The sequence below is a fragment of the Merops nubicus genome, unplaced genomic scaffold (assembly GCF_000691845.1).
Source record: "Merops nubicus isolate BGI_N331 unplaced genomic scaffold, ASM69184v1 scaffold9200, whole genome shotgun sequence".
NCBI lineage: Eukaryota > Metazoa > Chordata > Aves > Coraciiformes > Meropidae > Merops > Merops nubicus.
Window position 1 is genome coordinate 76,732 of NW_008584850.1, and position 13,031 is coordinate 89,762.

The window sequence follows — 13,031 nt, forward strand, 5'->3', positions numbered from 1 at the left end:
AGGGGAGAGGTGTAGTGAGAGGAATGAGATACTAGGATGGTGAAACTGCTCTGGGCATACTGACGTGTGGGTCTTTCCTAGTTAACAGCCTTCCTCCATACACAGCTCTCCAGTAGCTGGAAGCAGCTCTCAATAAACAGAATCCGCTTTAATACTCATGATTACTCAAATGATTTTAACCACTTCACCAATGTCATTTAGAGGTGTGGGCTTTGGGGATATTTCATGATGTTCCTACACCAGCAGAAGTTAATAGCAAAATAATTATACTTTGTTCCAAAATTACTTCAGAGGAGAAAAAGCTTTTCTGCCCATACAGTCCCTGTGAGGAGGTTTTGTAATCTAGGCATGACCTAAAAGTCCCATTTGTACAGTCAAACCCGTGGCCTCTCTGCAGGCCTGAGCCAGTCGTGGCAATGGGGCATATGCTGTAGGTGCCCACTTTTGAACCCTGCTCAGCTACTACTGATTTAGCATTCTGTTTTTTCAAGTCATTGCTTAAATCTCAAAATCCATCCTTACAGTGGGTTGAAGGACTTTGCCTTCAGGCAGCTCAAACTGTTTGGGTCCATCCTGTGACCACAGTGTTTGCGTTAGCCTGAGAGCTAATCAGCCTAAAGGTTAGTTTAAAGTTCCTGAGGTTAAGATGAGTATATCCACACAGTGGAGTGCAGGAGGTAACTTGAGTGTTCCTAAATCCTGCCTTGCAGGAGCATTGAGTGAGATTACAATATCTCCAACAGAGTTGGAACGGACTTGGGAAAGAACAGAAAGAGCCACTTTTGGAAAGGGCTGAGGTGGAGTAAGATGTCCCTACAGAATCCTCTGATCATCTAAAAGTGTCTGTTGGCAATTCTTCCAATGGATAGATTGATTTATTTTCTGCTCTGTCAATAGCTGAGTGCATTTCACAGAATCCCAGCATGGTGGGGTTGAAAGGGTCTTCTGGAGATCATCCAGAGCTCCAGCAGGTCACCCACAGCAGGGTGCCCAGGGTCACATCCAGGAGGGTTTGGAATCTCTCCAGAGAAGGAGACTCTACCACCTCTCTTGGCAGCCTGCTCCAGGCTCTGCTACCTTCACAGGAAAGAAGCTTCTTCTCCTGTTCAGGTGGAACCTCCTGGGTTCCAGTTTGTGCCTGTTTCCCTTTGTCCTGTCGGTGGGCACCACTGACAAGAGTCTGGCCCTGTCTTCTTGCTCCCTGTGGGCCCTTTTAGCTGTTCATCAGCATTGATCAGATTCCCTCTGAATCTTCCTTTCTCCAGGCTCAACTGCCCCAGGGCTCTCAGCCTTTCCTCATCCCAGAGATTCTCCAGTCCCACCAGCATCTTGGTAGCCTCTGCTGGACCCTCTCCAGTAGCTCCTTGTCCCCGTTGACATGGGGAGCCCAGAGCTGGCCACAGTACTCCAGATGTGATGCACCTTTGCTGACGGTGTCAGGTCAGGTCCACCAGCCTGGCACCTGAGCCCTGCTGCACCCCCAGCCCCTCTTTTGTGTGGGAGGAGGAGGTGGGAGCACTGGTGCAGCACCAGGTCTGTGCTGCTTCACCTCACTGTCTACTCACACCCTCCTCTTCATCCCCAGCCCCCCTGCCCGGTAGGCACATCTGCATGTGCCTCTGAGCCCTGCCGTTTCTGAAAGCTTCTGTGTTCTTTTCCTGAATGGTGGCTCTTTAATCTCCATGGCCCAAATCCCTGGAATTAGGGGGTTCAGGTGGGTGACAAAGGCCCCTGCTGCCCCACAGGTGAGCTGCCTGTGGTGTGGGGCTCCTGGAGACAATGGCAGACAGGGGCGTCCTGCCCCCAGCCAAGCGGGAGAGGTCAGCAGGTGACACGGGGAGAAATGGAAGTAGGTAGTTAGTTTGGAAGGTATTATTTAAACTTAATAAGCTGCAATTATATTGCTTGAACAATAATCCCTTTGTTTCCCTTCTCTTTTTGCATGTCTTTGGGTTCTAGTGGGGGAAGGTGATTTTTTGTGTCTGTTGTTAGGGTGCTTGTACTTTTATAAATAAGATAAAGAGCATTTTTTTCCTACTTAAAATGCTTCTGTGCAAAGCCTGTTTGTTTCCTCATAGCTCCCATCTGTGCCTGAATGTTAATAAAATGAAATCGAAGGGGTCCTGCTTAAAATGCAGAATCTTTGGTTTGGTTTTTTTTTTTCCTTTTTTTCTTTCCTCCGAGCAACTTTGTATAATACCTGAAACCATCTCTGCAATCCCCTTAGCTGGCTTGGTCCCGTGTGGCCCTGGGTAAGATTTCTGCTGCCTCTTCCTTCATACTCATTTCAGCAACTGTGAGCAGAACATAGTCCTTTAACTCAGCTCTGTTAAACCTGTGCTGTAAGTCCTCGGGCAAATAAATGGTTTAAATTGATGTTGGGATCCAGTGTGGTTTTTAATAATGCTTTTCTTGTGATTTGGAGTCATTTGCGTTTAATTGACTTTCATCAAGAGAAGAAGCTCCCAACCATTTATGGTTGGACATGTACCTGCTTTGTATGTCTGAGCTCAGGTCTCGTTGGTGTTGCTGGGAGCTGTTTCTTCCTGTTATCTGCCATTTCTTGACCCCTTTTGACTCGCATCTCCCAATAGGTCTTCCCCTCACCCACTCCCCTTTTTCTCCTCCACCCATTCACCATTTTCAGACCGTTAACCTCCTGAGGCACAGGTAGGTTTTTGGTTCCCTCGATGCTTTGTTGATGCCAATAACACTTAGAGCAGTTTGAGGAGAGGAGTCTCCTGCCCTGCTGGTAAGTGTACGTTGTGTCACGGGCTGCTGGAGGGGAGCTGCTGAGCACAGGTCGTGGCAGGTGCGAGCAGCTCAAGTCTCAGCAGGTCAAGAAGACTGAGTTTGTCTCCAAGTAAAAGCTTATTTTGAACTGCACTGCTCTTTTCTGTTCTGACAGGCGCAGTAAGTACAGTAAGGCTAAGCAAGAGGCAGACGAGGAGAAGCATTTGAACCAAGGTAAAAGGCAGTGGTGCTTGGGTTCTTTGATTTGGTTCATAAGACATGTCCCGTGTTGTGGTGATTGGGAAATAAGGGATGGCTTTCCTTTGGAGATGAATAAGTTTGTGGTTTCCTCTGTTGCAAACATCCTCCTTCACAACTATGTACTGTAGTGACAGGGCAGATAGGAGTACGTGGGTAAAAAGTTTGAAGAGGACAGACAGGAAGAAGGTTCATCTTCCAGATTTTTCCATTGTCCCGTTCCATTGAAAGACATCTGTTCTTGGCTGGTGATATCCAGGCGAGGTTTTTTCCAAAAAAAAACTCTGCTAAAGCTGTTTCTGGATGGACCAGAGTCCATCCTTCAGGAAAGGGAACCTGAACTTTGCTGCCTTTTTTCCAGGACTGAATCGTACTGCTATTTCCATCTCAGTCATCCAGGTACCAAACCTAGGACCTGAGCTCGGAATTTCTGGCCTCCCAAAATGGAAATGGGATGTGGTTTAGTCAGAGAGAGGCTATCAGCCTGTTAGTGATGGGAGGGATTTGTGAAGCTCATTCAGTGGCAAAAGCCTGATTCCCTACATCAACATTGGGAAATATTAAATGTTTACATTAAAAAAATTTGGGAAAAAAATACTTGAAGCTCTTCCTCCTGTCGTCATCCTTCCTGGCTCAGAGAGCATTTTTATTGTACACTCTCTTTGCTGTTGTATATCATTAAGGCTTCAGTCTCATATGTTCTGCGTTCAGCAGCATGTAGATCAGCGACTTCAAATAAAACATTTCTGCCTTGCAGGTGTTAGAACATATGTGGATCCTTTTACATACGAGGATCCAAACCAAGCTGTGAGGGAATTTGCCAAAGAAATCGATGCCTCCTGCATAAAGATTGAAAAAGTTATTGGTGTGGGTAAGTGCCAGAACTTTTGCAATTCTTTTTCTGTAAATACGGTTTTAAATTTGCTTTTAGGAAGCATGGGATCCTATGAGTTTTGTGTGACAGTTCCCCAAATGAACTGATGTAAGCTTGACAACCCAAGTGCATGCTTCGTCTTCATGACTGTGGATTCTTCTGCCTTTTTCCTTAAGGGGAATTTGGTGAGGTGTGCAGTGGACGTCTCAAGGTACCTGGAAAAAGAGAGATCTGTGTTGCTATCAAGACTCTAAAAGCTGGTTACACTGATAAACAAAGGAGAGACTTCCTGAGTGAGGCCAGCATCATGGGACAATTTGACCACCCCAATATCATCCACTTGGAAGGTGTAGTTACTAAATGTAAGTAGGTCATTTTCATGACAAGGCCAATTTGGAAGGCACTGAGAAATTAAGTCTGTGGTGCTGTGTGCTGATTTCATTTTTTTTTTCACCCTCTTTCCTGCGGAATGACAGATGGAACAGATCCACTGATAGCTAATAGGAGGAAATCAGTGCAGGACAAGTCATTAATCTTGTTGTCAGCTATAAATGGGTTTATGGTTTCAGCTGATACTCTATCTGTAGGCAGCTTGTACAAGATTTTGTAGGGGGAATTAATACTGCAGGGGTGAGGGTTTTTTTCACCCCCCCCTTCTTGCTATGCCAAGCAGGCATCTTTCACATCTTTGTTAGGCTGAGCTGGTTGTTACAGGATAGGCAAAAGCAGATGGTGAGCAAAGAATTTCAAATGGTTGGGGGAAAAATACCAAAACAAAACTACAGAATCATACGTTTAAGATACAAAGCACAGCTGTAAGGAGCAAGCCTTTGAAATGAAGCTGGCTGTTTTAGCATGAAACTTGCTTGTTTATTTTTTCTGTTTTACAGGTGTTCACTCTGCAGAACTTCCCTGGCCAATCTTTTTCTGTTTGGTTGGTTTGGGGGTTGTGTTAATTCTCTTCACGTTCACTGCACCGTGAACCCTGCCTTAGAAAGAGAAAGCCATCAAAACCCTCTTCCTCCTGAGTGCTGGGGTGGAGCTGGCTGCTCACTCTGCCTCTGGTGCTTCTGGAGGTCTTACCTGTACTCACTTGTGTCCCCCTCTCCTGGTCTGCCTTCCCTCATAGCTGTTGAAAGTGGCTCATGCAGCATCATGAAAAGCTCTGTTTGCTTTTCAAGATGAATTCTCCTAGGGAAAAATAGGGGTTTGGACTTGTTTTGCCCACTGTTTACTGAGGGCATCGCTCAAAACTGAAATTAAAGGATACTTTGGAGGTCTGATGCTCTTTGCGTTGTTGTAACAAAGAGGGGGAGGTGGGTTGTGGTCAGGCCAGAGCATTGCTCCAGACGGTGAGTTTTTTTAACAGAAAGTCAACAGGGGAATCTTTGCACAGAAATCCCACCGAGGCTGGAAATCCCTGAGCTATTCCAGGAGTTCTAAATGACTGTATGCATTTGCATAATGCAGTTGTCACTGAATTAAAATGATTTGGAATTTTCACCGAGGAGGTGGTAGCCTGACCCAGGAGCGTTTCCAGCCGGCTCGGTTACCTCGGAGCTGGTGTGCTTGGTAAACAGGGCTGCTTAAGAAGGCATTTATCTCCATTTCTCCATAGGTTTTCTGAATGCTGTGATAAATGAATGCAGTTAATAAACTGAAAATTAAAATGTGAGATAAATAGTGGTGTAGATTGAGTTGCAGAGAGGCAGCAAAAAAACCATGAATACATTATTGGCTGCTAGTCAAGTACTTTAATAATTGACTCGCTGATGGTAACTTCTCTCTATCCCCCACCCCTGCTAAAGAGGTGCCTGAGTAATGAAATTACACATTAATGCACTGAAAGAGTCTCCTTTTCTTCCTTTCTACGTTGACATAGTATCTTTTGATTGAGGAAGGTTAATTAAAACTCATTTAGCTATATTTGTTCAGTGGAAGGGTTGTGGTCCCAGTTGCAAAGGGTAAATGGGAGAGTGAAATATGCAGATTTGGTTGGAGTTTTTTTTTCTCTTTCTACCAAAGAATGCTTGCAAAGGTGAATTAGAGGGAGAGTGATGTTTTCTCACATCCCTTTCTTTAAGGTTGCAAATACTCAGCCAAGGTCATTGAGCCCTTCATCCAGAGCAGTTTGTTTCATGCAATGCCATCGCTTCTCTGCTTTGTTCATGCAAATCAGAGAGGGTGCAGCTGCCAGATGGGCACCTCATGGGCATGCCAGGGTGAGCAAAACAGGACGAGGTTTCATGTCAGCTGGGAAGGGAAGGAGAAGCAGGAATAGTAAAAGGCCTGAAAAGGATAGGTTAGGACTGAAAAGCTGAAATAAGTAATGAGTGAAATAAGTGATATATCGCCCAGAGCTCTGGGCCTAAGTGAAATGATGTAAAATTTTCATTACAGCCAGTCCTTCTAGCATATTGTATTCTCATCAAAAACAAGGTTACTTCAAAAACAGAAATCCCTGGCAAATGAAGAGAAAAGCATCTTGGTGAAAAACGCACTGAGGTGGAAATGATTAGAGGAGCTTTCAATGCTGCAGCATTTCATGGTAGGGTAATTTTCATAGCTGGTTGTTCTGGAGCAGACGCTTACTGGTGTTAGAAGCAAGGAGAAGTTGAGTAGTTCTGATGGGAAGACAGAACTGAGCTGTCTACAGTCTAGGTGACGTGTCCATCGAACTCTTCTTTCACCATAACATTCCCTTATTCAGAGCTGCTCCGGGAGGTACAGAAGCAGAGTTTCTGTGGGACACTGTCTTTTATTTGGGAAAAGGCTCTGTAGCTCCTGTAGCTAAAGGAGGACTGGGAGGAAGGGTCGACCCGCCGGCCTGGCACAGGTCATCAGGGGCTCCCTTGGCTTCAGGTGGGCTTAACAGTGCTGGGCTTGAGATTGGGCTTTTGCCATTCACTCCTCTACGTCTCCCTCCATTGCTCATATTTAGATATGTAGATATTTAGATATTGAACCTATTCCTGCAAATAACTAAATGCTGACTCTCCAACACGATTTAACCCCGTGGAATGATTAGTGTTACTTATATGTATCTAAATGTTTTCAGTTTCAGCATTGTGTGACTTCGTAAAGCTCTCAAAGACAACAGCAAGCATCATTTATGTATTTGCTGCTGTTTTAGGCAGGAGAGTGCCTAGAAAGCATCCCCCTTCAAATAGGACCATCACATTCCATTTCTGCTCAGACTGCCCAGCTCGGCTCTCTGCGTCTCAGCGCGGAGAGCTGAGTGCTGCTGAAGCACAGTGCCCCACGTGTGACACACTTCATTGAATCATTTATTGCTTGACTTCACGAGGCAAATGGCTTTGGCTCATTTATAAATAACGAGAGACACGGGATACAAATTCGGGACAGAGAAAGTTGAGAGGAACAGCTTGTATTTTGCATTCTGGAATCCAGTTGTCTTGGAGTTCCTCGTAGCAGCTGACAGCTTCTAACTTGCCCGAAGCGTTGATCTTTCGAAAGAGGCAGAGAGACCAAAGCATTCCCAAATTCCATTTTGAAAGAGGAAGTCTTTCTAGTCTGCAAGCAATTTAATTACACTAAAGATTTTTGTCAAGTGTGAACAGATCTTTATTTCTTAGCTTTCAATTATCAGTTCATGTATTCCTTAGAGAACAGGAGCCACTTTAGTTAAAGACCTTGTCAATGAGTCAGCCAAAGGGTTAACCTTCCAGATGGGGCCTTTTAAATGTTTCTGTCCTATAATATTTCTTCTCTTGCTCCCCACAGCTGAGGCATAAGCTTGGTGCTTTTCAAATTAAATTAGATTGTGTAAGCCAGGTGTCTTGGCAGTAAAATCATGTGCAACCCATTTTTATCCCATTAACATCGGCGTTCATCAAGGAATTATGTTTTTCTTTCTGTGAACTCTAGGTAAACCGGTAATGATCATCACTGAGTACATGGAGAATGGCTCCTTGGATGCCTTCCTCAGGGTAGGTGATTTCTTTGTAATAAGCTAAAGAGAATTTATACTGGGAAACATTTTCTGCTTTTCATTCTGGTGCCTTTTTTTTTTCAGAAAGATATTGAAAATTCAGCATTTTTAATAAATCATGCTTGTACTTGGGAAATTCTGTTTTCTGGTGTTGCTCCTATCGAAAATCTGAACAAATGGAAAGTGGAAGAATATAGAATAAATATGATGTTTAAGATAGCAAGGTCTTAAATATTCCACGTTTATTGGACACATTTCTGATTTGCTCAATTTTTGAAAGCATCACAACCCTGTAGGCTCCTTAAAACCAAATGCATTGTAAACCAGCTACTGCATCCCGGGAAGCTGTGACAGAACCTCTGGGTTTTTACTTTTCTGCTGAATTATAGACACTGCTCATGAGAGAGTGAGGAAATCACGTTGCATTTTGTTGGAGAGAAGATTGGGATGCAGGGATCTGCTCTTTGCCCATTTCAGCAATGGCAATAATGTGGCTTTTAGCTTAATGCTCTGCAATTTTCTTCCTTGCCCCATACGCAGAAGAACGATGGCAGGTTTACAGTCATCCAGCTGGTGGGGATGCTTCGTGGCATTGGCTCGGGGATGAAGTATCTGTCTGACATGAGCTATGTGCACCGGGACCTAGCTGCTCGAAACATACTGGTCAACAGCAACCTGGTCTGCAAAGTGTCTGACTTTGGCATGTCCCGGGTCCTGGAAGATGACCCTGAAGCAGCTTATACCACCCGGGTAAGGAGGGAGAGAAAACATCCAGTGGGGTTTTTTTTTTCAGCCTACATATTGATTTTGTCTGACCACATGGGAGGGGGGCAATGGTTTGTTTTGAAATAATCTCAGTCAGAAGTGAAACCTGTATTGCAACCTAAAAATAAATGTGCTCCAACTCCATAGCTGGTATAAACTGATGTAGTGTTATTGCTACATCAGTCTTTCTTCTCTGAGGATGTGACCCGTGTCTTCCTTTGATTCCTTCAGTGTGCTAGACTGCATGACAGGAATCTGATGCCAGAAGTTAGAGCTTAGGCTTCTATTCCTCCTGATGTCTGCAGACATGCATAATGAGTTCCAAGTGGCTAGTCCCACTGAAGTTTGACACTGCATGTATAGATCCAGCCACCAAAAAAACCCCCAAAACCTAAATCCACTTTTGCGCATCTCGAAGTCAGTCATAAATCTGACATATGTAATTTGGACTGGGAAAGGTGTGAGGCCTGCGTTCCTAGTTTCTGTTTCTCTCCCAATTTCAGCCATCCCACTGTTAACTAATTTTGCTAAAGCCATTTTAATATGCTGTGTGTGGCACAGTACTAGTTCAAGTCCTTCTGGCCACAGAACAACATCCCACCCAGGCTTTGTACCAATACCTCTGTAATTAACATGCGTGTGATGAAAAGTAAGTTCAGAGTTTATAAAGTCTCCTTTTTTTAATTGCTTATTTTCTTCGTTTTTAAATATCTGCCATTCTCCATCTGTTCTCCCTAGTGCAGAGTTTGTTTGCAGCGCTCAGATTTTGCAGTTTAATCCCAACACTCATCCTTTAATGGATTCACAGTTTATTACAGGGAAGGGTAGACTCGTGTAGCATTAAATGCTGGCCAGCCTCGGTTATTTCTCACTCTTAAGGGTGGCAAGTGGAAGAAGCAGAAGCAAGAGGTCTGAAAAGCTGTATTCAGGGAAATCAAAGATTAGACAAACACAAAGGCAAGACAGAAATGGCTGAAAAGCTTCCCTTTGAATTCGGTGAGTGGAGATATAGTATTATGTTTGCTCTCAAGAGTAAACTACAGGGAATCAATGACATTTGCTTTACAGTGCATTGTCTTCATTTGGTATCAGTAATGAAGGATCAGGAAAATTTGGATGAGCTCCACTGTACTCGAGCAGCTAAATATAAAGAGCTTATTGACAATTTCTAGAATGACAAGCACACATAAACAATGTGTCTGACAGGAGGGACAGAGCTTTTCCAGAACCAGAGACGATGCAATAAGAGGCAATTTTTAAATCATCCTTTCTCAAGAGCATGGTGTATTCTGCTCCCTGTTAGCGCTAGAACTCCTTCAAGTGAGGACATCCTATAGCCACACAGGGCTTGTGCTGCTACACCATGACTCACAGAGGCCAAGGAAGGCAGGAGAAGGACCCCTTTTGATTTTGCAAGGCTTTGGAACAAGTCCATATTAAACACTTGAGAGAGAGATTAGAACAATAAACCATTAAGTATGCACACGCTGCTCTCAGTTGTGGATGAAAACTATCGAGAAGATTGCTGAGAAAGAACCTACCAAAATAAACTTCATCAAAAAAGCATAAAAGCAAATGAAAAAAAAAATATCAACCTAAAACCATTGTTCAGCCTAAGTTGTTCCCCAGATGGAACAGCAGGAAACCAAAAAGCTCAATTAAAAACACCTTGCATATTAGCATAAACAAAAGGAGAAGTCTCTGGCCTGGGATCACTCAGCTAAGGCAATATCAGATGAACAGGACGGAGTGAGTTCCTTTTAAAACGGTTCAGGACCTCACTGGCCCAAATTGGATGCCTGAGTGGTTTTATTTCTTTAGAAGGAAGTTTTGTCACAAGAGGCAGCTCTCTCCAGAGGTATCAGAGCAGCTCTGCAGCGTGGTCTGAGGCTGGACCCGTCCCAGGGGTGCGGGAATTGCCCAGAGGCTTGCTCGCCGTCTCACACCTCTGGCAGGAGCTGGGATGCTGCCCATGGGAAACACCACAGTCTTCTTAAATCTTCCCAGTTGATCCTCTCTTTCTTTTACCTTTTTGAAAAGCAAAATGTTTGTAATCCCATTTTTCCGAAACAGGCCAAACGGGTCTGGCAGGCGGGCAAGGAAGTAGTAATTAACTGCGTGTACTTATTTGTTTTGTCAACTAGATCTCTACCCTATACTTTGTAAAACCCCTGGCTTGTTCTCATGCTTCAGCGTAGCCCTAAGCAGAGCTCTCTTAGAGGGCTGATAAAAACTCATTTAACAATTGCCTGGTTCACCTCCTTGTGACTAAAGAAAACAGCTGGGCAGCCTTGCCTCCTGGTTGGACCTGAGAGCTTTGTGGCAAGACAAAGAGAAAGCGGTTGCCTTTCTGAGAAGGATTCTGGATTTGTGTACGGAAAAGCATTTTGTGTTTCTGCTGGCAGTGGAGAAGACAGCCAGGCACACGTTACTGGGGCAGTGACTCAGGAGCATGGGGTTTCTTTTCTTGGTGGCAGGGTGGAAAGATCCCCATCAGATGGACTGCACCAGAGGCCATCGCCTACCGAAAATTCACCTCGGCAAGTGACGTGTGGAGCTACGGCATCGTCATGTGGGAGGTGATGTCCTACGGAGAGAGACCCTACTGGGACATGTCCAATCAAGATGTGAGTCTCCTCAGCTTCCTCCTCCTTTGCTCGCCCTTCCCTCCCACACCTTTGTCTTTGTCCTTAGATGTCTGCTGGTGCATTTTTGAGTCAGTTGCTGTATGATTGTAAAGCATTTACTCCAGGCTTTTATAAGGACATCATGGGTGGTAGATTCCTCTTTTCTCTGGGAACCTCTCTGGATTGAAAGCCTCTTTGAATACTTCAGGCCTGCTGTATGGTCAGGGAATAGGGGATTCTCAAGTTAGGGGCTTTAATATGTATCTTTTTTCCTTTATTTTTCTTCTTCTTTTTTTTTAATTTTAGGAAAAATATTATAAGCAGTTAAAATAAGAAAGAAGAATGGAGGAAAGGGCAATGAAAATATTTAAACTGTCAGATTGTAATACTGTCAAGAGAGGGAAGATTTCAATGTTGATATTAAATCCTAACTTTATTGAAAGCCTTTAAGAAAAAACACTTTAATTTAATGGGGCTTCCTATTACTAGTTAATTCTTCAACCCCCAGCATGCTTGTAATTCTTCCAGATGATTTTATTACTTGTAGGATATCTGAAACAACACGTAGGAAATCCAATTCTGTTTATCTGTCAGAGCATCCTTGTGACAATTGCAGAGCTGCCTCCCGAGGACATTAAAAAGCAGCTTTGCTAAATGGCCATTCTTAAATTATGCATGTCCTGTTTAACCGAACCATCTGGGCTACTCCAGTGTATTCCAAGAGGGATCATGCACAGTGGCTGCTCTTCCAGAAGAGTATTTAATAATAATGCTAATAAGAGCCTTTCCTAATAGAATTTTTATTAAATGGGGGGAAAAAAAAATCCCAGTGAAAATGAGACATAGATTATCCATAATTCTTTTCCCAGGGGATTTGCAAACGTATAAAGGAAGAAGAAAATGTTATTCTGAATATATGGGCATGGGAGTGGTTAAGTCATTTTACAAGTCATCTGCTTTCTTATGTGGAGCTCAACGTTTTCAAAGAGTGTCTAGATGTGGATGGCATTTAATCTAAACGGGGGATATAATTTTAATGTCCTTCTGATGTGAAATGTCTCTTCTGGCACCCAAGCTTGCCTTCCTTTGCTAACAGGAAGTCATCAAGACTTAGCAAGAAAATAAAACACCAGATGTGTCTCGGTTATGTTGGGCATGTCTACAGAGCACAGCAGAGCAGCAAACACAGAGCTAGACCATCTCGAAACACTTCCTGGAAAGGGAGAGGAAAAGCCAGTATTGCTCTTTCTGCAGCCTCCTTACTACCTTGCCTAGGCACAGTGGTTTTTGCTCCTTGTGAGAGCATTTTTCACAGCAGTGCAGAAGGGATTTCAAATCCTTCTCCATGCCTGTTGAATCAAGAGAAATCTAAAGGAGCTTCCTGGAGTAGTGAGAACTGCTTTGTTTGTGGTTACCGAGTAGCTGCTAATAGCTCAAGTATATCCCTCACCCTGTCCTCCCAGTGGATTTTAGCCACCAATTGGACAGGAGCAGAAGGAGGGAATTCAGTGCAGTTCAGTCTGTGCAGTCCTGTGTAGTCTCATGGTGAATCCTGCCAGCAAAGTCATCTCGATTAATTAAGACCTGAAGGTTTCTGGGTCAAGTCCCTGTCATATCAGCACTGAGTCCTGGTCACGGCCTGTTCTCACAGAGCTAAGAAGTCACCAGAGCTCTGGACCCTTTTTTGAAGGGTTTGAAATTACTTCAGTTTGTGAGTTTTTCTGGTTTCTATGAAAAATGAAATGCACACTTAAAGCTGCCACATTTGACTTCTGCAGCTTTCTCAATAGAGCTGCACAAGAGGGTTCCCAGCACTGCATTC

At 43.9% G+C, this 13,031-nt stretch overlaps 1 protein-coding gene across 1 annotated transcript in view; it reads left to right on the top strand.

The window, feature by feature from the left end:
• Positions 1-13,031, top strand: part of LOC103778014 (ephrin type-A receptor 4-like) — a 94,166-nt gene that overhangs the window by 76,468 nt on the left and 4,667 nt on the right. Inside the window, 6 exon segments of the mRNA XM_008945586.1 lie at positions 2,909-2,967; positions 3,749-3,862; positions 4,042-4,227; positions 7,754-7,815; positions 8,358-8,567; positions 11,060-11,209. Coding sequence (XP_008943834.1) covers positions 2,909-2,967; positions 3,749-3,862; positions 4,042-4,227; positions 7,754-7,815; positions 8,358-8,567; positions 11,060-11,209 — 781 coding nt within the window.